Source organism: Spermophilus citellus (genome assembly GCF_964194105.1).
Source record: "Spermophilus citellus genome assembly, chromosome: 3".
NCBI classification, from domain to species: Eukaryota; Metazoa; Chordata; class Mammalia; order Rodentia; family Sciuridae; genus Spermophilus; species Spermophilus citellus.
This window is the reverse complement of record NC_138184.1, coordinates 51171862-51193823: the sequence shown is the minus strand read 5'-3', so window position 1 is coordinate 51193823 and position 21962 is coordinate 51171862. Positions and strand designations below refer to the sequence as shown.

The 21962-nt window shown below is 48.6% G+C and overlaps 1 protein-coding gene across 2 annotated transcripts in view; it reads left to right on the top strand.

The window, feature by feature from the left end:
- Positions 1–21962, top strand: part of SH3BP5 (SH3 domain binding protein 5) — a 71854-nt gene that overhangs the window by 44356 nt on the left and 5536 nt on the right. Inside the window, exons 1-3 of one of the 2 annotated variants that reach the window (XM_081287001.1) lie at positions 13489–13598; positions 13698–13862; positions 21201–21331. In XM_081287001.1, coding sequence (XP_081143127.1) covers positions 13839–13862; positions 21201–21331 — 155 coding nt within the window. In that variant the 5' untranslated portion in view covers positions 13489–13598; positions 13698–13838. Of the gene's footprint in view, positions 1–13488; positions 13599–13697; positions 13863–21200; positions 21332–21962 lie in introns of those variants that run through there. The other variant, XM_081287000.1, reaches the window with a different exon arrangement.

The window sequence follows — 21962 nt, the reverse complement described above, 5'->3', positions numbered from 1 at the left end:
GTTGAAACTGTGAGTCAAAATAAACTTTCCCTTCTCGAAATTGTTCTTGTCAGGTATTTTGGTCACAGTAATGTAAAGCTGAGTAATACAGTTAGGAGTTCAAAAGGAAGGGAAACCAGTAAGCCCGGAAGAACAGGACTGTTGACTATGAAAAGGAGGCTGAGGGAGGCCAAGAGCTTTTTTTTTTTAAGTGTCAGAAGAAAGAAGATATGATTATTTGACATGAGTTCAGCATGCTGTAGTACAACAAGAAAGCACAGAAAATGGGACATTCAAAATGGGTTTTGAAGAATCAGTAGGAGCTGGGTGTGGTGGTGCATGCCCATAATCCCAGCAGCTAGGGAGGCTGAGGCAGGAGGATCACAAGCTCAAGTTAGCAAGGCCCTAAGCAACTAAGACCTTGTCTCAAAATAAAAAGGGCTGGGGATGTGTCTCAGTGGTTAAGCGCCCCTGGGTTCAGTCCCCAAAACCAAAAAAATGATGAATGAAGAATAGGAGTCCCCTAGGTGGGGAGGAGGGTGCAGGTATGTGTAAGAGCCAGGAGTGAGTCGTGGGCCTCTCCAAGTAGAGGAGGAGTGAGAATCTGTGTTGTGCCCTCTTTTTGTTGTGGGCAGCGTTGATTGATAGGTGGTGAGCCATACCACCAGATACGCCTATTAGAAAGATTACCAGCTATCCTCCATGCAATTATGTGGGACTGAATTTTTACCCAAGTGGTGTTTAAATTGTTGGGGGGAGGACAAAAGAAGCCAGGGCAGGGTATTAGCTCCCCACCATGTGCCAGGTGCTCACAGAGGGAGTCCGGCCTGTAGTTGTGCTGGTAAGTCCTTCTGATCCCAGTTTCACACCCACGTTGGCCATGTGAGACTGCAAGAGGGAGACCGGTTACAAAGCTTTAATAGTAATCCAGCTAAGAACTGATGCTGGGCCCATCTGCTGAGGTTTCCTTAGGACTCGCTTGTTACACTTGCGGGTGAGAAGGGATTGAATAATCTTGGCCAGAGCCCTAGGTAAAGGGGAGGTGTAGGTGCAGGTGTGCAGCTCACTAATCTAAGGGTGGCCCAATGGGTTCTGTGTTTTGTTTTTGGTACTGGGGATTGAACCCAGGGGTGCTTAACCATTGAGCCAGATCCCCAGCCCATTGTATTTTATTTTTTATTTTGAGATAGGATCTCACTAAGTGGCTTAAGGCCTCACTAAATTGCTGAGGCAGGCCTTAAATTTGAGATCCTCCTGTCTCAGCCTCCCAAGCCACTGGGATTACATTCGTGCCCACTGTGCCCAGCTATGGCTTTTGTTTTGTTACCAGGGATGGAACCTAGGATCACGTGACCACTGAATGTGGCTTTTCTGTCATCAGTATCATAAGTCTCACCAATAGTGGAGTGGAGTGACATGAGCAGGTCCATGTTTGTATTTTTGTCTCTACAGTGGTCAGAGCCAGGAGGCCTGGATCTGAGTGCCAGACTCTTTCCTGTGTTTCCATGTGCCCTTGGGCCTTACCCTCTTTCCTTGGGTGTGATACCAGGCCCAGTAGTACTTACCAGCAGGACTATAGGCTGGTAACACAGAGGGGGTTTAATAAACACCCTGCCCTGGATCCTTTTATGCTCCTTCCACCAGGGCAGTGGAAGTGGGGTGCAGGGAGGGGCAGGCTCACCCCAGCACCTGCACTTTGGATTTTGGCTCTCTTGTCTTACCCAGGCAACAGTTGAATTCTTGTGTTCTCTCATTGCCAATCTCACAGGCATCTCATTGTTTTTTGGTTTCTTTGATTCATTTGTTATTTTAAAATGTGCCCCCCTCCTTTTTTTTTGGTTTCCCAGTTTTTTGAGTAGCAGTTTCTTGAATTTGATTGTGTAGCAGGGAAATAGCAAGAGCATCCACTGAACCAAAGGCTTCCACACTTTTGACCGCTTCCTCTGATGGAATTCCTCAAGTATACATGACAGTCACAAGAATAATGAATGAACCTCTATGTATCATTGCCAGCACCCCCCAACAGCTGAGAACATCTTGCTGGTCATGTCCCATCTCCTCACCTGCTCTGGCTGGCTGGCTTGGCTATTTAAAGTTGTTCACAGATACCATATCATTTCAACCCTAAATACTTATTTCTCTAACAGAAGAACCTTTAAAAGATCACATCTTCAGGGCTGGGACTGTGGCTCAGTGGTAGAACACTGGCCTGGTACATGCAAGGCCCTGGGTTTGATCCTCAGAGCACCACATAAAAAATAAAGATCACATCTTTGCATGTAATAGGTTTTTTTTTTTTTTTTTTTTTTTTTTTTTTTTTTTTTTTTGGTACTGGGGATTGAACCCAGGGCCACTTAACCACTGAGCCCCATCCCCAGCCCTATTTTGTATTTTATTTAGAGACAGGGTCTTGTTGAGTTTCTTAGGGCCTCTCTAAATTGCTGAGACTGGGTTTGAACCTGAGATCCTCCTGCCTCGGCTTCCAGAGCCGCTAGGATCATAGGCATGCACCATAATGCTGGGCTACCGCAGTTATTTTTTGGTTTGATAAAAGTGTGGACCATCCCTCTTCCTTCATTAGGTTGGTGCTGTACCCGGCAACATAGTTTTGAGTTTAAAGAAAGAACTGTGTGGTAGGTAAATAGCAGAGCAATTATTGACTAAGAAACAAGTTTTAAATTTGTATCAAAGAGCAATTTTATAAACTTCTAATGGAAAAAATTGCAAAGGTCCAATAATAAGGAAGATAACAAAATAGCCCTTTGGGGCCCCATCCTGCTGATTCCCACCTGCTCCTGTCTCAGGCAGACACTGCTTTACAGAGTGCCGTACTGTGCGCCCCGGTGGGGACCATGTATTTTCATACTGTAACTAGGGCTTCCTGGGTGTTATTAGAGGCCTTGGCATTCTGATCCGGGAAGTCCAGTGACTTATTCAAGGTTGTAGGCCCAAAACAATGGTCATTGTTGGTGCCAGGAATGTGCCCTGTGCCTCCCGGTTCTCTGGACAGTTTGCGGTCTCATAGTGGCCCGATTGTCCTGGCCGATCAATGCCAGTTCTGTGCAAGACATTGGAATGTGTCTTTTGTTAGCGTTCTGGTGCGGTGAGAGCTGGGTCCCTGGAGATTAGAGAGCCACAGGGGCCTATTTGCCCATGTGGCATTGATGGGAAGTATGGGCAGCTCTGCAAAACAAGGACATGGGGAGCAGCTGGCCACCTGGTTCCTCCTCTGCTGGAGGGGAGGGAGGAGAGCGTTCAGGATCAAAGCTTTGCAGAGGGCATCTGATACCTCAGTCAGACACTACTCCCAGGCCCAGCATCCCAGTTCCTTATCCACCCATCTCTCTGCTCCTGTGCTTCATCCTTCCCGTCAAAGACCAGCACCTATGAATTAGCTACAAAGGACTGTGATGTGGCATAATTACAGAGCACATGGACTCCTCCCAGTTCTTCCCTGCCCTGTGGCTTAAAGCATCACTGTTACTCCCGTCAGCTGATGATGACCAGGCTTATTATGCCTGGTCATATTAACATTATGACCCCAGTAGAAGGGTGAAATGGCTCTTTTTTTTTTTTTTTTTTTTTTTTTTTAATACCAGGAATTGAACCTAGGGCCACTTAACCCCTGAGTCACATCCCCAGTCCTTTTTTGTTTTTTTTGTTTTTTTTTTTTTTTTTAGAGACGGGTCTCACTGAATTGCTTAGGGTCTCCCTAAGTTTCTGCAGCTGGCTTTGAACTCAAGCATCCTCCTGCCTCAGCCTCCTGAGCCACTGGGATTACATACATGCACCACAGTGCCCGGTGCAATGGCTCTCTTGACAGGTGTGTGTGTGTGTCTTTTAGACCTTGAGATGAGGAGTTGCAGATGTGTGGACTGAGTGCAGGAGGCTGAGGCCGATGCAGAAGGGCAGGGAGGTACAAATAGCCTTGCTGGCCATGGGGAACCCACCGTAGCACAGGAACTCTGATTTAGTGCACTTTTGAACAACTTGGAGGCAGGGTATGTGGCATGTGCGTCGTGGGGCAGAGGGAATGTATGTGTGGCTGACATGGGAGAAGGGAAGATCACCTGGATTGGGGTTGGTAGAATATACAGTCTTGTCCCTTTAAACAGGCCATTTGACTTGTTGGACTCTTGAATTTTAATCTATAAGAAGAAATGGTTGGTCTGTATCATTTCTGACTTCTTGCTCTTAGAGACCCTGTGGTTTGGTTCTGTGGGCCAGGGGTCTGTGTATGGTGCCTCCCTGGAGAGCTATTGGGACATCTGGATCTTGGGCCCTGCTGTTTAGTCCTTGGAATTGGCTGGTGCCTCCCGCCTGGCCTGGCCTCTGACTCTTGTCAGCCTATAGTTCTTTTTTTTTTTTTAAATTTTTGGTAACAGGGTTTGAACCCAGGGCCACTCAACCACTGAGCCACATCCCAGCCCTTTTTTGTATTTAATTTAGAGACAGGGTCTCACTGAGTTGCTTAGGGCCTCACTAAGTTACTGAGGCTGGCTTTGAACTCATGATCGTCCTGCCTCAGCCTCTGGAGCCACTGTGATCACAGGCATGTGCCATGGCACCCAGTTGCCAGTCTGTAGTTCAGCAGGTGGACACCACTCCAGTTCAGACAGTATGAGCAAGAAGCCCAGGAAAGAATGTGGGTGCACCCTTCTGCCAAGGGTGGGCAGGAAGAGCACGGCATCTGTGATGTCCCTGAAGGATCTGATTTGGGATGCCTTACTCTCGGAGGACCCACTCTGCATGGCTGGCAAACCATTTAAGTTGCCAGTCATGGTGAAGGGGATAGAAATGTGGGAAGGAATCCTGGGAATGAGCTGGCTGACCAGCTTCCACAAGCTGATTGGGCTAAGTAGCATTCTGTGTCCTGGAATACCCAAGGCCAGGGATCCCTTCCTGTTGGTAAGTTTCAGATGAGTTAAGGGGACTCTGTAGGGCCATAAATGGTGCCAACCAGAGGCAAAGGGACAAATGCTGCCCGAGTGGAATAGGAGGCCCTTTTGCACAGTTTGGATGCACCTTCTGTGTTCAGAGGCAAGTTGCAGGCTCGTATCCAGCACTGAAGGAAGATGAACAGAGGTGGACTCAATCCTGGGGGACTCTCCCCAGTGTCCCCAGCTGAAACCTTTGAGTCAAACACTCTGGCCAGTCTGAGACCCTAGGTGACTCAGGAATTGGGATCATTCTGCAGAAACTGGGTCAGAAATTTCAAATCTATCCAAGCAGCTCAGGAGGCTGAGGCAGGAGGATTGCAACTTCAAAGCCAGCCTCAGTGACTTAGTGAGGTGCTAAGCAACTCGGAGAGACCCAGTCTCAAAATAAAATACAAAAAAGGGCTGGGAATGAGGCTCAGTGGTCAAATGTCCTTGGATTCAATCCCTGGAAACGCCCCTACCAAAAAAAAAAATCAATATATACAAGTAGAGAAAAGAATATAGTGGGCCCCTGTGAATCATTCAGCTTCTCCAGTGAACCACTAGCTGATCTTATTTCCTCTGCGCATCTCCCACTCCCAGCTCTTTGTTCTCATTTGTAACTATGTTTTGAAGCAAATAAGAGCTGTTTAATTTTTACTTTTAAGTAATTCATCTTTAATCCCAGGACAGAGCAAAACTGTTTGACCTTTGTTTTTCTAACCCCTTGGGGCCCCTTGGACAGATGATATGTTAACAGCTGTGTGGCCATCCACTGATAAGGCTGCTGGCCCTGTGGCTATTCAAATCACTGTTTCCTCATATTTCTCTAAGGATGAATTCAGACCAAAGATCTTTTATTTAGTTTGTAGCATATGTAGATACACACACACACACACACACACACATACATATATATATATAATTTTGTTTGTTTTTGGTACTAGGAATTGAACCCAGGAGCACTTAACCCCTGAACCACGTCCCCGGCCCTTTTTACATTTTATTTGGAGATAGGGTCTCACTGAGTTGCCTAGGGGCTTGCTAAGTTGCTGAGGCTGACTTTAAATTTGCAATCCTCCTGCTTTAGCCTCCTGAGCTGCTGGGATTACAGGTGTGCACCACCATGCCCCTCTCCCCCCACATATATATTTTATAATACATTGTTGGAAATAATCTACAGTGTAGTAATGGCTCAGACTGTACGTGGTAACCTTTGAGTCTGAGTAGAATTGATGCCCAGATAAGTTTGAATTTTCAGATCTATAAAGCACTGAGTTGGGGTACAGTTTAGTGGTGGTGATAGCCAGTGGCACTAATATGGGGGAAGTGAGGCTGGGCTGTAAACACTTGCTGTTCCAGATATATTCAGGATCAAACTGGCAGGACAATAGGTTTTATTCAATTCCAGCTTTGAAGGAAAATAGAAGGAAAAAAAAATTTAAGAGTGCACTTGCTGGCTGGGTGTGGTGTGGTGGCACACTCCTATAATACCAGCAACCCAGGAGGTTGAGTGGTTAAGTGCCCCTGAGTTCAATCCCTGCTTACCCCCCCCCAAAAAAAAATGCACTTGCCTAGCACACATAAGGCACTGATTTCTGTCCCCAGTACTGCAAGACAGAACAGTGGCAATAGATGCAGGAAAACGTAGTTAGATGGAAATAGTGGAAAACCTCTGATATAAGTTAGTAAAGTGTGATATGGATGAAACTATTCACTAGATCAAATCTGCCATTTTGAAGTAGAAATGGGTTGTTCCTAGTAAATTTGACTAAATAATAAAAGTGAAAAATTTAGGAACACCGGCTGTTACAATCAAGGAATCAAATGAACTAAATGGAATTCTCCATACGAAATGATTTTGAATGGAAACTGGGATTACAGGCATGAGCCGATGTGTCCATACCCTTTTTTAAAATTGTGAGACAGGATCCAAGTGGCTGAGGCTGTCCTCGAACCTGCAATCCTCTTTGCTTCAGCTCCCTGAGTTGTTGGGATCACACCAACAGGCTTGGCTGGGGATGATTCTGATTATCATGTTTTTATCCAAAATGACCTCAGGCGCAAAATGTACCAGAAATGGCTAGTACCCATCTCTGGCTGCTTGCCACTTAACCTTTCAAAGAAGTTTGAAAGGGGAATAGGAAGAACTTTCTAAGATGGAAAGACTCGGGGCACTCTATCAACAGCTGATCCCTAGGATTCCCCAGAAAATAGGTAGAAATCACAGCTTTAGTAAAATTGACAAAAGATGTCGTCTTTTTCCACTTTGATGCAGAGGCTCACAGGGGGGTTGGAACAGGTTTTCAAAGCGGTTTGATCTTCCTCAGATAGGTTGGAAAGGGATCTGAGACTTCTTCATGAACTTCTGGCTGGGGGAGGATTCGTTCCAGCCCCGTGTACAACCTCCTCCGTAGAGAGGCAAGGACAGAATTGTATCATATTGAAACATAAAAACAGGGACAGAAAGCCCCTGGACCTTTTTCTGGCCTTGTGGCAGCCGGTTCATCCCAGTCCAGCCACTCAGGAGGAGGAGAAGCCAGTTCCTCCTTCTCCTCCCTGTGTAGTGCTTACTGCCCACTAAGGTCCCCTCCCCCACACTCCTCCCAAGGGTTCAGGCATCCAAGGGTTCTGGAAGTCTCTCACTTTTACTTTTTTTTTGGTAACAGGGATTGAACCCAGGGACGCTTAACCACTGAGCCACATCCCCAGCCCTTTTTCATACTTTATTTAGAGGTGAGGTCTTACTGAGTTGCTTAGGGCTTCACCAAGTTCCTGAGGCTGGCTTTGAACCCGTGATCTTCCTGCCTCAGCCTCCCAAGCCACTGGGTTTACAAGTGTGCACCACCTCGCCCACCCCTTTCCAGTTTTCAGAGCTGACTGGCTGGTGTGTTTGTGAGATCTGTGTGAGGACAGGAACCCCATCTAGAAAGTGGCAAGTCATGTGTGGTCTGTGTTCCCATCCTCGGCCCCTCTGCTGATCTCCTTGCTGACAGGTAGACTCACCAGTGGTAACGTTAGTCAAGTGTCAGAACTACCCAGCAGAAATAGCCTCAGACCCGCAGCTGGGGCTCTGGGTTCCTGGCTCTGGCCGGCCGTGAGAGCCGTGTGGTATCAGCAAGTTCCCTTGCAACTCTGGGCCCTCCTTAGGAAAATGAGGGGCTCACCAGGCATGGTGGCACATGCCTGTAATCCCAGAAGCTCAGGAGGCTGAGGCAGGAGGATCGTGAGTTCAAAGCCAGCCTCAACAACTTAGTGAGGCCCTAAGCAACTAGGTGTCTCTAAACAAAAAACGAGGGACTTAACCTGGGAAGTCTGTCAACTTCCTTCCACCTCCGTCACTGCCACAGTGCAAATATTTGGATGCTCTTGTTCTGAGAGCAGTTCTGGGCTGGTGTGGACATGAGTCACGGTCATGACTGCAGCCCGTCTCCCTTCTCACTGGACAATGGCAGCCCTCTTTGCTGATGACGCTTTGTGGGACGCCTGTGCATTTCCAAGTGCTTCCCGGTGATGCTTGGGACAGCGTGTAATGAAGGTCATTTATCGCGTCCATTCATGAGCAGCCTTTTAAAATTCTCCCCGTGGAGCTGTTTCCCTGAAAGCTGTCAGGATCTATGAGTCAGGAAGATAGTTAACATTTCCCTGTGTCGCATCGTACAGCTCAGACCAGTTCTATTATAAGCCTGACTCCCCTCCTGCCTTTGTCCTTTGGGAGTGAATCATCATGCCACTTGTTCACGTGAGGGAGCCTGTGGGTGACAGTCCTTATTCCAATTACGCACTAAAACCAGGGCCTGGGTCCTCTGTGAGGGCCTGAAGGTTAAACTGGATTGGAGGTGCCAAAGACTTCTAGGCGTCCTCTTTCATGTCTAGTGTGAGCACTAAATAGCCAGTGCTCTCTGGGAGTGCTAAATTTGCTTCTGACTCTGGAGGTCACGGGTCCCATGATGACACTGGAAAGCAGCCTTGGGTGTAGCCGCCTCTGTGAGCTGCGTGTGGAAACTGAGATATGGCCTGGCCCGATGGCTGACCCCTTCTCCCCTGAGGACCCTTCCCTGTGAGACCTTTCACACCGTACTCTCTCCCTTCCTTATATTCCCATGGTATTTTACACCTCTGTGTCTTGTCAAGGCCAGCCTTGTTTTAGGGTTCCTAATGAACTGAATTGGAGTCCCTTGTTTAGATGTGGGTTTAGCCCTTCCAGAGCTGAGCCACCAGAGGGACTTAATAAATATTGAATGGACTGTTCTACTAATGACGAGCAATAGGGTACTCCCCCTCCTCCGGGGCTCCTGCCTTGTGTGTGTGGTTTTAGAGATGTATTTTTCTGGGCCAGGCACAGTGATGGTGTATACCGTGATCCCAGCTGCTCAGAGGCTGAAGCAGGAGGATCATAAGTTTGAGGCTAGCTTGAGCAACCTAATGAGACTCTGTCAGAATTAAAAAAAAAAAAAAAAAATTAAAAAGGGCTGGGGGAGTTGCTTGGTAGTAGAGCACTCTTGGGTTCAATTCTTAATTTTTCTGTAGTATTATGAAATCTGATCTGGCTGGTGGCACACACCTATAATCCCAGTGGCTCAAGCAGCTGTGGCAGCAGGATCACCAGTTCAAAGCCAGCCTCAGCAACTTAGCGAGGCCCTAAGCAATTTAGTCAGACCCTGTCTCTAAGTAAAATATTTTTTTTAAAAGGGAGTAGTGTGGTGTGGTTGGAGATATGTCTCAGTGATTCAGTGCCCCTGTGTTCAGTCCCCACCTCAAAAAAAGGGAAATGTGATCTCTAGCATGTACCTCAAAACTTCCCAGTTTAAAGCTTTTTCTACATTTTTTAGGTATTTGTTAAAGCAATGCCTTTTCTTTTTTTAATGGGGAATTAAACTCAGAGGCACTCAATCCACTGAGCACATCCCCAGCCCTTTTTATATTTTATTTAGGGACAGGGTCTTGCCGAGTTGCTGAGGCTGCCTTTGAATTTGTGATCCTCCTGCCTCAGCCTCCTGAGCCACTGGGATAAGAGGTATGTGCCACTGCGCCCAGTAGCAGTGCCCTTTTGATACCCTCAGCTGTCTTAGTCTGCTCAGACTGCTGCAAAACAGTACCGTTGCCTGGGTGGCTAGACATTTAGTTCTGACTGTTAATTCTGGAGGTTGGCGAGTTCCAAGAGGAAGGTACCAGCAACTTCACTGTCTGGCGTGGGTTCTCTCCAGGCCTATAGAAGGCTGCCATTGCCTTGTGTGCTCACATCCCCTTTCTTGGTCCCTGTCAGTGAAGGAGTCCCAGTTATTTTCTTATGATGGTACTAATCATGTCACGAGGGCCTCGCTGTCATGACCACATCTAACCCTAACTTCTTCCTTCACCTCCCAAGACAGTGAAATTGGGGGCTGGGGCTTCTACGTGTAGATATGGTAGGGGACACAAACATTTAATCTGTGACAGGAGCCCTCCTGCAGGTCCACTCCATGTTCGTTGCCTCCTCATTAGCTGCAAATTAGTCACAGGGGCACATCGCCTTATCCTGATCCTCGAATCCTCTGCTCTCGAGGAACTCGAGGAACTCGAGGGAACAGGCAGTGAGTGTGGACCAGACGCCCAGTATCAACTTGAATGAATGGACCAGTAAGTGGGCAACTGATGGAGACATGCCACCTGGTGTCTGGGTTGCATATAGACTGAGCCCTGCCCTTAGTTGGACTGTGATAAATGACATGACAAGGTTGGTGTGCTTCTGGTGTCACAGTACAGGAGAGAACGAATCTTGCAGAAACTTCAGAAACTTGCTGGGAATTTGCCAGAGAGCGTGTTTTAAAAGGCCACATCAAATGGGCTTCCTGTCCCCTCTATGTAGGAGGTGTGGTTCCCTTATTTGTGTGGCAAGGGTGTGAAGAAGTGCGGGCTGAGGTATAGCAGCTGTTTCAGAAGGTCCCCATGAGGGTGTCCCTTTTCTTTATATGCAAGCAGGAGAACTGGGGGAGGAGAGTCTACTCTTAAGTGGAGCTGAATGGGAATTCTAAGATTTCCTAGAAATAAAAAAACAAGATTCCATTCTAGAAAGTGCTAGGAGCCCATGGGATGAATCACTATCTCCCGGAGTTGGTTTGTAGCTATAGGTAGTCTGTAGGTGGAGGAAGGAGCTGGGCCTCAGCCTTGCCTGCAGCCTGTCTGGGCAGACCTAGGCCCGGGGCTGTCTCACCTGGAACAACCAAGGGTGGGCTAGAGGCCCAGCTGGGAGGCCGAGGCCCAGCTGGGAGGCCGAGACCTACTGAGAGGGCATGATGCCATCTGTTTCTTAGCAGGTCACTCAGTTCTAGTGAAGTGAGCATCTTTTAATACTGCTGTGTAGCTGAGGTTCACCTGAGTGAATGTAGGTGCCTGCCCGGTCCTGGATCTCCACAGCAGGTAGATTCTGCCAGCCACTTTGGAAGGGTTAGCCTGGCATTTATTCAAGATTTCTAGTCGATTCCTTTTCAAAAATTCACTCTCACCAGGTGTGGTGGTGCACCCCTGTAATCCCAGCGGCTCAGGAGGCTGAGGCACTAGGGGAGTTCAAACCCAGCCTCGGCAACTTAGTGAAGCCCTAAGCAACTTAGAGAGGCCCTGTCTCTAAATAAAAGATAAAAATTAGGGCTGGGGATGTGGCTCAGTGGTTAAGCACCCCAGGTTCAATCCCCAGTACCCCTAAAAAATTATTCTCAGGCTTTTTGTCAAATCTCCTATAGATACTAGGTTTTATAATAGGTCTTCAGAGCCTCAGATGCTTCCTCCTGGCCTGCTGTGACCCTGCTGTTGAAAGTGAGCTGTGTCCTTCAGTCCTCAGGCAGGAGTCCTTCTTCCTGAGGAAGTCGTCCTCAATTCCATCTACTGAGAATCATTTTTCCTTCACATTCCCGACTGGCGTTTCCCTCTGTCCTGGGACACTCTCCTGGGCGACTCTGCAGTCTGTACCCACCTCTGGTCTCTGCCATGCTGATTTCAGCGCCTGGAGGGCTGGGTGTGTGGCAGGGTGGTAACCAGGGATGCCAAGGATTGTTTCTTGCCCCGGGGGCTGGGGTGCTCCAGCCTCTGAGGTTTCTTTTTTCCCTTAGTGTCCTCAGCCTGTGGTTTCTGAAAAGTTCCTCCAGGTCATGTGAGAATCACTCTGGGGAAGGGCGAGGCCCCTGGCCTTCCCCAGTCTTGAGTCTCAGGGGTTGTCCCTTGGGTGTCCCTTCAAGGCTCAAGTAAAATGACTTGGGGACCTGGTTAACCAAGGGTGGAGGTGGGTGGGCGCTGCAGCGACTTCCTGAGCTCTGGTGGGGAATTCACGGCAGGCCTATAGAAAATGGCAGCTGGCCCGTTTCTCTGCCCATTTCCTATGCTGCGGCACAATTAGTCCTGTGGACCACTCTCGGGGTAGGGGTGTCTGCTGTCCGAAAGATGTCCTGGTAGCCGTGGTGAAATTAATTTTAATAACTTAAAATTAATCATTTTTAAATTGATTTCAAATTTTAATATATTTTATTGAGCCTGGTAGATCCCAAATGTTATTTCATCATATGATTTTAAATTTTTTTTGGTGGTGGGGGGTACTGGGGATTGAACCTAGGAGCGCTTAACCACTGAGCCACATCCCCAGTCCTTTTATATTTAGAGACAAAGTCTCCCTAACTTGCTGAGGCTGGGTTTGACCTCAATATACTCCTGCCTTAGCTTCTTAAGCCCCTGGGATTCCCAGCATGCCACCACCCCTGGCTGATTCACATTTTTTAAAATATTTATTAGTTTGTGACCATATTTGCATTATTTCTACATAATGTTTTTTTTCTTGGTGCGTTATCATGTACGTAACAGTGGGATTTGTTATAATATATTCATACACGCACACAAAACAGTATAGTTTGATCAGTTTCACTCCCCAGTTCCTTCCTTTTCCCTCTCCTCCCTCCCTCTGGTCCCCTTCTTCTATCTGATTTACATTTTTATTTTATTATCATTTATTTACTTTTGGTGGTACTGGGGAGCACTCTATCACTGGGCTACATCCCTGGTACTTTTTATTTTTTTCTTTTGAGATAGGGCCCTGCTAAGTTGCTGAGGCTGGCCTTGAACTTAGGATCCTCCTGCCTCAGCCTCCCAAGTCTCTGGGATTACAGGCATGTTCTACTATACCCGGCCAATAGAAAATTTAATGTATAACTGTCTTGTCTTTTGTACTAAGTCTTTAAACTTAGGGGTGCTTTGCACTCGGTGTGGAATAATCACAATTCAGGTGCTCAAGGGCCATATGTGACGGCTTTGGATGTATGGTCAGCTATACTAGAGGTTGCTTGCCCCACTCGATGTCCCTTGGAAGCAGTGACTCTGTTGTTACGATGAGGTCCTTCCTGTTGCCTGGCTGGTGCTGTTCCTGCCCCGTCACTGGTGTCAGTGTGGATTGAGTGGGGGACCAACTGGTGGTGACAGAACTGGGTCGGGGCTTACACTGCTGGCAACCTGGTCACAGCCCTGCTTCCAGCCAGCTTTGGGGAAGCCTGTGTACGCACAGCCATGACTCCCCATCCACAGAACAAAGCCAGGAGATGCTATCTGGCTCTGACATGTCATCAGTTGAGTCTTGGATCTGGGCAGGGAAGGTGTTGGGGACTACCTTGTTAACCTTGGCCTTATCAGTGAGGCCTGGAGGTGCCAACCTGTTCCCCCAGCTGAGCAGCAGAGCTGGAGGGGGTGTGTCTTGGGCCTGGGCAGCTCAGCATTTGGAGGGTATGGACCCTGGGGGCCCTGCCATGATTGCCTGAGGCCTCATGAGGGTTCTTTCTTGCACAGGCTCAGCTGGAGGCTCAGAAAGCCACACAGGACTTCCAGAGGGCCACCGAGGTGCTCCGTGCTGCCAAAGAGACCATCTCCCTGGCCGAGCAGCGGCTGCTGGAGGATGACAAGCGGCAGTTCGACTCTGCCTGGCAGGAGATGCTGAATCATGCCACCCAGAGGGTAGGACTCATAGCCTCGTGTCTGTGTGTGTGTGTGTGTGTGTGTGTGTGTGTGTGTGTGTGTGTGTCTGGTCTGGGTCTATGCTCATGTGTGTGCAGTGGTTTCCCCCAAGCATAGTTAACAGACTCCCAGTTTTGCCTAAAAACATTCTAAAGCCACAGGTTAACTTCTTGTGGTTTCTTGGCTGGGCCTGGCCCTAAATCGTACTCTGGGATGACAGTCACCCAGTGACAGTGGGGCTGCCCTTTCTCTCTGTTGTTTAAGGTTTGTCTGAATTAGATCATCCCTGAAGGACTTGACAGTGGACTTGGGCTTCCCACGGGAGCCGTGTTGTTTCCAGGGCTGTCTAGGTTTTGAATGCCAGATGGAGGCTCTTGATGAATAGTCTCTGCTAGGCACAGTGGTAGGAGGCTGAGGCAGGAAGATCGTAAGTTTGAGGCCAGCCTGGGCACCTTAAACCCTATCTTAAAAAAAAATAAAAAGAAAAAAGTGTCTGTGTAATCCCAGCGGCTTAGAAGTCTGAGGCAGGAGGATTGCGAGTTCAAATCCAGCCTCAACAAAAGTAAGGCACTCAGCAACTCAGTGAGATCCTGTCTCTGAATAAAATACAGAATAGGGCTGGGGATGTGGCTCAGTGGCTGAGTGCCCCTGAGTGTAATCCCTGGTTACCCCCACACACACACACAAAGTGTGAAGCATTGCTGAGTGTTCATTTACGGTGTGCATATGCTGGTGGTGGAAAGTGGGGGATCATGGTGGGTAAGACCAGAATGAAGTAGGCATTTGGGCCTGGCCTTCCAGGTTGAGGCTGGGATTCAGGGAGCCTGCATAGAGTAGGAAGTGGACAGTGGATGACCTTTCTCTAGTATTAGACTCACTGGGATTTAGGCCATTATCTGTTGTCTCTTTAGCAGATCCCAAGACCTCTTTGGTCACCCTGCTCAGAATCAGAAGTGGTACTGTCTTGGTTTATTTGGGCTGCTACCATAGAGTGCCACAAACTGGGTGGCTTATAAATATCAGACGTGCATTTCTCATGATTCTGGAGACGGGGAAGTCCAAGATGAAAGTTCCGGAGGATGCATCTGGCAGGGATCTGTTTCCTGGTTCATTTGAGGGCTGTCTTCTCACTCATGGAGGGGCAAACTAGCTCTTAGGCCCCTTTTTTTTATAAGGGTCCCACCCTCATGACCTTATCACCTCCAAAGGCCTGGCCCCTAATACCGTCACTCAGGGGATTGGGTTATAACATGAATTTGGGGGGATGCAAACTTTCAGATCATAACAAGCAGGGACAGTTGCTTGGCTCGGTGACACTTTCTAACTCTGCGGAGCTTACCAGGAGTCTTACAGCATGTTCTGGATACCACTCTTCTCTTCCAGGCCTGGCTCCTGAGCTGCTCCTGGGATGTCCTGGCCTGTGTTCTTGGCATCCCTTGGCAGTAGCCTCGGTCTGTCATGCACACTCTGTCCCATTCTAGGTTGAGAACACAAGAGCCAGAAAAAGAAGGTAGAAGCAAGGCCAGAGGGTTGCTACAGGGCAGACAAGTGCTTGAGTGTCACTTTAGTGGCTGCAGCCACTCCCACCAAGACCTTGCTGATGAGGCTGAAGTGACATGCGGAGGAGTGGGGGTTGCAACTCTGTGGTCTGGTGTCTCCCTGAGGAGCTGCCTGTGGGACTGGAATAGAAAAGTCCGTGCCAACGGCTTCTCCCTTTTCAACATCACCTGCCACAGCTGCTCAAGTCCTGGGGTATCTAATAATTAAAGATGGACTTGAGCATCCTTAAATAGAAAGCCTGACACACAAATCACTTGAAGACTCAAATCTGCATTGACTTTATGCCACCTCCCCTGGAAGCCTGAGGCACTCTGGCCTTGCCTGGCTTCTGTGGCCTTGAGTCTCCTGCCCCCTAGTGGTCATGATGCTCATAGAGCTAAACATAGGCGGGAATTGTTTCCCTGCATCAGCTCCTGAAAAAAAAAACACAAAGGGAGGAGGATGGTGATCTAGGGAAATCACAAGACAAAGCCTGCTAGGTGTAAAAGGACAAAACACTAAAGGAAATTCGAACTTAGCTGCAGGTTCACCTTTTCTTTTTAGTACCCCTGATGCCCAGCTGAAGATCCACGCCAGCCTTTAAGAAATGATTTCAGAAATCATTGACTCTGTTCCTTAAAAAAGAATGAAATAGATGGCCGTGGTGCAGGCCTGTAATCCCAGCGGCGCAGGAGGATTGCGAGTTCAAAGCCAGCCTCCACAACAGCGAGGTGCTAAAGAAACTCAGTGAGATCCTCTCTCTCAATAAAATACAAGGCTCCAGAAAGTATCTGCCACTTTGTCTTGCTTCTGGATACACCAGGAAGCTGGTTCTTCCTATCACCTGTTCTTTCTCATCATCTCCACACATGCCTCACCTAAGGTCATCTGCATGTCCCTGCCCATTCCCCTTAGATTTGCTATGGTGACATTCCGTGGCCAGCCGTGGAGCCACAATTGAAGCCAGCATCCTGGGGCATGTGAGGAGCCCAGGTGCTCTCTATCAGGCCACAGGTCACACCACAGACAGGGCCACAGGAACAGCGAGGAGTTTCAGTCGGACCCACGGAGGCTGCTGGTGAGCAATCTCCCTTGGGGCACAGGGTTCCGAATCCCTCTGCTCTCCAGAGAGGTTTGGGCAACAGTCCCCGCTACCCCTGGATGCTCTGGCCTTGAGGCAGCCTTCATGGGAAAGTGATGGATTTTTATCCTCTGAGTCGCCAGCCTCTGCTCCCTGGTCCTGCAGTGAACATGAGGCCTGGGATGGCAGACAAGCTGCTGAGGACAGCTACCCTGCTACGAATGGCCCCGAACCATAAGTCTCTCACGTGGCATGGAGAGCCACCTCTGGGGTCCTCTTGGAACAGGGATGCAAGAAGAAACGTGCTCAGAAGATGCTGAATGAGGTTCCGAGTAGACCTGAGGGCGGAGGAACCTCAGGTTGGGAACAGTTTAGAAAGCCATGTTGGGAGGCTGAGCGCCACGCTGCGGGTGAGTTCAGGTTGTTCTCTGGTGGGACCCAGCAAGGAGGCTGTGCCTCGCCAGGTTGGTACACCTGTTTGGTGCCCATCGGCAGGAAGGCACAGCTGTCTGGACTCTTCTGTGGGCTTACCATGAGCATGGGCTGCTGTTGAGCAGTAGCTCCATGGTCCCTGGACTTTTAGGCCCCAACTGCTCTGGTGCTTCGGGGAGTGCAGCAGGCTGACTTTGTCCTGATGGCCCAGGAGGGCAAGAGGCAGAGGTCTGTGGTTCCCACAGCACCCTTGTACTGGCAGACCTTCTGCAGGGCCTTCTGTGCTTTCCTGCTTGGGCCTGGGTGCAGTGCCAGCTCCAGATGCCTGGGTCTGCTGGGAGACAGTGGGCACCAGTGGGCCGTCCACTCTTGAGCATTTGGGGTAGGTCTGAGGGGCAGGAGCGCATCTCTGCAGGTTTGCGGAACCTCAGGATGGCCTGATTTCTTAGTCCTGAAGGCTACAGTGGACACTCTGAAGCTCACAGAGCCTGTGGATAGTCCCCAGGACAGAGCCCACTCTGGTGAGAAAGTTCTGAACCATCTGGAGGGAAGTGAAGACCTTCTTCATGTTGGACAGTTGTCTCCTTCCGCTAAGTTCACCTGGAGCCTTCCAGCTCAGGGAAGTGCGGCAGAAAGCTGAGCTTTGTGCCCTGTTTTCCTTTGTGTCCCCCGTGTGATCGTCCTATGGAAATGGCAGATAGGCCTCAGGGACCTGTGAGTAGAAGCCAGGAAAAACCGTGGCCTATGTCAGAAGTATGTCCTCCTCCTCCTCATCCATCACCTCAGATTCCACACCTGTTCCAAGGCCCCCTGGATCCCCCACTGCCTTGAATGATGGTCACTGCTGCTGGGAGTGTCCACGCCAACAAGGCTGTCAGCCCAGAGTTTAGTCGACTGTGTCCTGCGCAGTGCCTTGTATGCAGTAGGTGTTCAGTCACCACATGCAGCTCTGACTCAATGATGGTGGTAAAATGAAAGCAGACCTTGCAGATGGGAGGAGAATTCTTGGAGTCCAGACCACAATACCTGGTTCGTGCAGGCTTTGAGGGGGAAGAGGCTGCTCTGGGACCGAGTTTCAAGCACTAGTCTGATTGCTCAGGCTGTCTCGGCTACCTTGAGGGATTCATTATGGCTTTCCTCTGTGGCTCTGCCTCGTCCCCTGCTGCTTCAACCTTGCAGGCACAGCCCCTGTCCCTGGGCTGCCCTCTTCCTCCCTTACCCTCCCTTCCCTTCCATCACCACACACCTCAGGCCAGATTCTAGGCGGCAGATGGAGGAGCTCCTTGGTTACCTAGGAGATGTACCAGGTGACAAGCTTGGTGGCCCCCCTCTCCCCTTCAAGGCGGGAAGCTGTGTGTTTTCTTTGGAGAGCTGGGGATTGTGGGTATGTGTGGGGAGGGGGGATTCAGGCAGAACAGGGTAGAGGTGGCCTGTTAAGGATGAAGTAGGATGTATTTGTACCCTTCAGTCTTTACTGGCAGTGTCGCCAAGTGCATGTTTAATTTTAGAAAGGCTTTGCTTCTGTTTGCAGCCTGGGGACTGAGGGAGACGGAGGGTCTGTGTGCTGGTGAGCACCTGGCATCTTGCAGGGGACTCTTTCTGTTCAGTAGCCTGAATTACAGCTTTTGGAATTCAGTCTGTTTAATACGCATTCAGACCACTCCTCACAGGTGAGCCCTGCCTCCAGATCCTTTTGGAAAGAAACGAATCTCCCAATATATTGTCTTTGTGGATAAGCTTGGGGTTTGGGGTATTCATAAAGGTTACTCCAGTCAATCCTTAGAGTTCAAGGTTTAAGGCAAAGCTGAAACATTCCTGAGGTTCCCCGCAAATGTCAAGCACAATATTTTTAGTGTATTCTGTTTCCTTGTGAAATAGCGGGTGTTAGGAGGAGCAAGAGGGAAAGGTCCTCTTAATCCTTTAATCTTGGTTGAGAAGTCATTTTAGTCACCCCCTGCCCACTTAGCTCATTTCCCTTCTCTGACTTGGTGGGTTTTTTTTTTTTTTTTCCGGGGAAGGGGGCTACCAGGGATCCCAGGGTGCTTAATCACTGATCCATATCCCTAGCCCTTTTTAATATTTTATTTAGAGACAGGGTCTCACTGAGTTGCTTAGGGCCTCGCTAAGTTGCCAAGCCTGGATTTGAACTTGTGGTCCTCCTGCCTCAGCCTCCAGAGCCACTGGGATTACAGGCCTGTGCCCCCACACCTGGCACTTGGTGACTATTTTAAAAATTATCTCAAGCCTTTGTTAAAAGATACATGTTTTTAATAATGTGAAAGTGTAAATTGATAACAGATAAAAATGTTGTCCTGGCAAAGACTTTAACTGATGGAGGGAACTGATACGTAAGATGTTATAACAGTTCTTGAAATTTTTAAAGAGAATGAAAGAAAAAACACTCATAGAAAATCAGGAATGCTGAAGTAGACTTACAGTCAGATACAAAATTGGTCATTACTTGGAGGGCCACTGATAATCAATTACATCTTCACTAGTATATAGTCCAGCTTCATTTCTCTAGATGAGAATCATCTATATTACTGTCAGTGTTCAACAACTCACAAGATTGTAAAGTAGCTCCAAGACAAAGTCAAATATAACCAAGGAGGGTCCCTAAAATAGGACATCAGTGATTTTTTTTTGAAAAAATTTTTATTCTTTTTAGACATATAGGAATTGAATTTAAAAAATCACTGTTATATCGAAGGCATTCACAACTTTCCCTAGCACCTTTAAACATTACTGTAAGTAATTGAATAAATAGTAATTATTGAATAAATGAGCCACCACCGGGGGCTGACTGCAGCTGTTGCCTGGAGGAAAGGGTATAACCCTTCTGTGAGCTTCTCTTTGAATCTCAAGTTACAGGCAGGGTGGACCCTCTAAAAATTGTCCTGCTGGGGTCCAAGTAGGTGGGCCAATGACCAAGCGTCCTTTGAGCTTCTCTCTGATGCTCCTTAGGTAAATATAGAAGGACCCTTTAAGCCAGGTGTGGTACACGCTTGTAATCCCAGCAACTCCAGAGACTGAGACAGGAGGATGGCAAGTTTGAAGCCAGCCTCAGCAATTTAGCAAGACCCTAAGGAATTTAGCGAGACCCTGTCTGAAAAAGGGCTAGGGATGTGGTTCAGTGGTAAAGTGCCCCTGGGTTCAATCCCCAGTACCAAAAATCCCTTTAGCTTAACTGTGCTCCTGCAGAGGAGAGGGGAAGAAATGACCAGCTGTGCTGTGGGTGGGCCTGCCCTGGGCTGCCTTCGACATTGTCCTGATGGAATGTGAAGAAAGAATGATTGAGCCTGTCTTTGAATTGCCTTGATTTTTGTCCCTCAAGGATCCTTAAAAAAAAAAAAATTATCAACAGGCTTAACAAAATATTCCCTCTAGAATTTCCCACCAGAACTTGGACTTATCTCCTGAGTGGATTTTTTTTTTAACAAACTTCAAGATCTGATATGAATGACATGGTTGTCATTTTCATTACTTTTTTTTTTTTTAAAGAGAGAGTGAGAGAGGAGGGAGGGAGAGAGAATTTTTAATATTTTTTAGTTCTCGGCGGACACAACATCTTTGTTGGTATGTGGTGCTGAGGATCGAACCCGGGCCGCACGCATGCCAGGCGAGTGTGCTACGGCTTGAGCCACATCCTAATGTAAAATTTGACCTTTCTGGATCCTCGATTTTTTTTCTGTGCTCAGCCAATGAATTCAGGATATTTGGGGAAGGAGACACACACACACACACACACACACACACACACAAAATACTGGGGTGGAGCCCAGGGGCTCTCTTTTTTTGAGACAGGCATCACTAAGTTGCCCAGGCCAGCTTCAAACGTGCGATCCTCTTAGCCTCCCAGATTGCTGGGATTACAGGCATGGACCCAGCTTCCTGCCGCCTCTTAAGTACCCACTCACGCTACTTGGCCATTTATCTGCCCTTCAGCTCCTGCCCCAAGAGGGTAGTAAGAGGAGCTCAAGATGGCTCCTTGACAGCCAGGAGGCCTGAGCAGAGGAAATTGGTTGAGTCTGAATATTCCAAAATTTTCTCTAATTTTAATTTTTCCTTTTTCTTTCCCATAAACTTGGCCATTTAATCTTACCTGGCAAGGCTCTTTCAAAATAGACCCATGGGAAAGAAAATCCCGTTTAATTGGAAAGTTGGTTCAATCTGAGAGTCTGACTCCTAATTTCCTCCAAGAACCTTCTCACAAGGTGATATAAGTGATAACCCCGACCAGGAGCTGTTCTGGGCTTGACTGAGCTGACCTCTGCTGTTGTTGGAAGGTCATGGAGGCGGAGCAGACCAAGACGAGGAGCGAGCTGGTGCACAAGGAGACTGCAGCCAGGTACAATGCCGCCATAGGCCGCATGCGACAGCTGGAGAAGAAACTCAAGAGGGCCATCAACAAGTCCAAGTGAGTCTGGGAGCAGCCTTCACCGGGCTGCAGGGTTGACATCTTCCACATCCTCTCACCAGAGCCCCTTGCCCAGGCCTCCTGGTCCTCAGTGTTCTCTGTGACCCTCCAGAGGCAGGGGATGCTGAGGGGTGGGCTGCTCTAGGCATGACCCACTTGGAAGGTGCAAGAGATTTTCCATACTCGCCCAAGGCATCCTACAATGTCCTTGTCCTCTGCATGCTAGCAGTGGGGGACATGGGAGCTTCATGGGTCAGCTCTAGTGTTGATGTCACAGGTCCTAAAGAGCCATGTTCTTCTGGCTGACTCTGAATCCAAGGGACTGGGAGAAAGCTGACATTTCTTGTCCTTTCTCTTGCTTGTGACCTGGTTGATTCTGCCAACTGCCCAACTCTAGCTCTGGCCACCGTCCTGAAGGATCAACTAGAGCCCCTTAGTTTGTGGTGGCCCCGCCAAGCCCAGTGAGGGCTGTTCTCGCCCCGCAGAGGAGGTGGTTTAAGCAGCCTCATCTGTCAATCATCCTTGGAAAACGGATCCCCAGCAGCATTGCTGCCGGGTACCTCTGTGTGGCCTTGAACAGCCCCCCATCACCACCAAAAGGAGAGTAAACCAAGTGCAGGGTCCCCAGTGT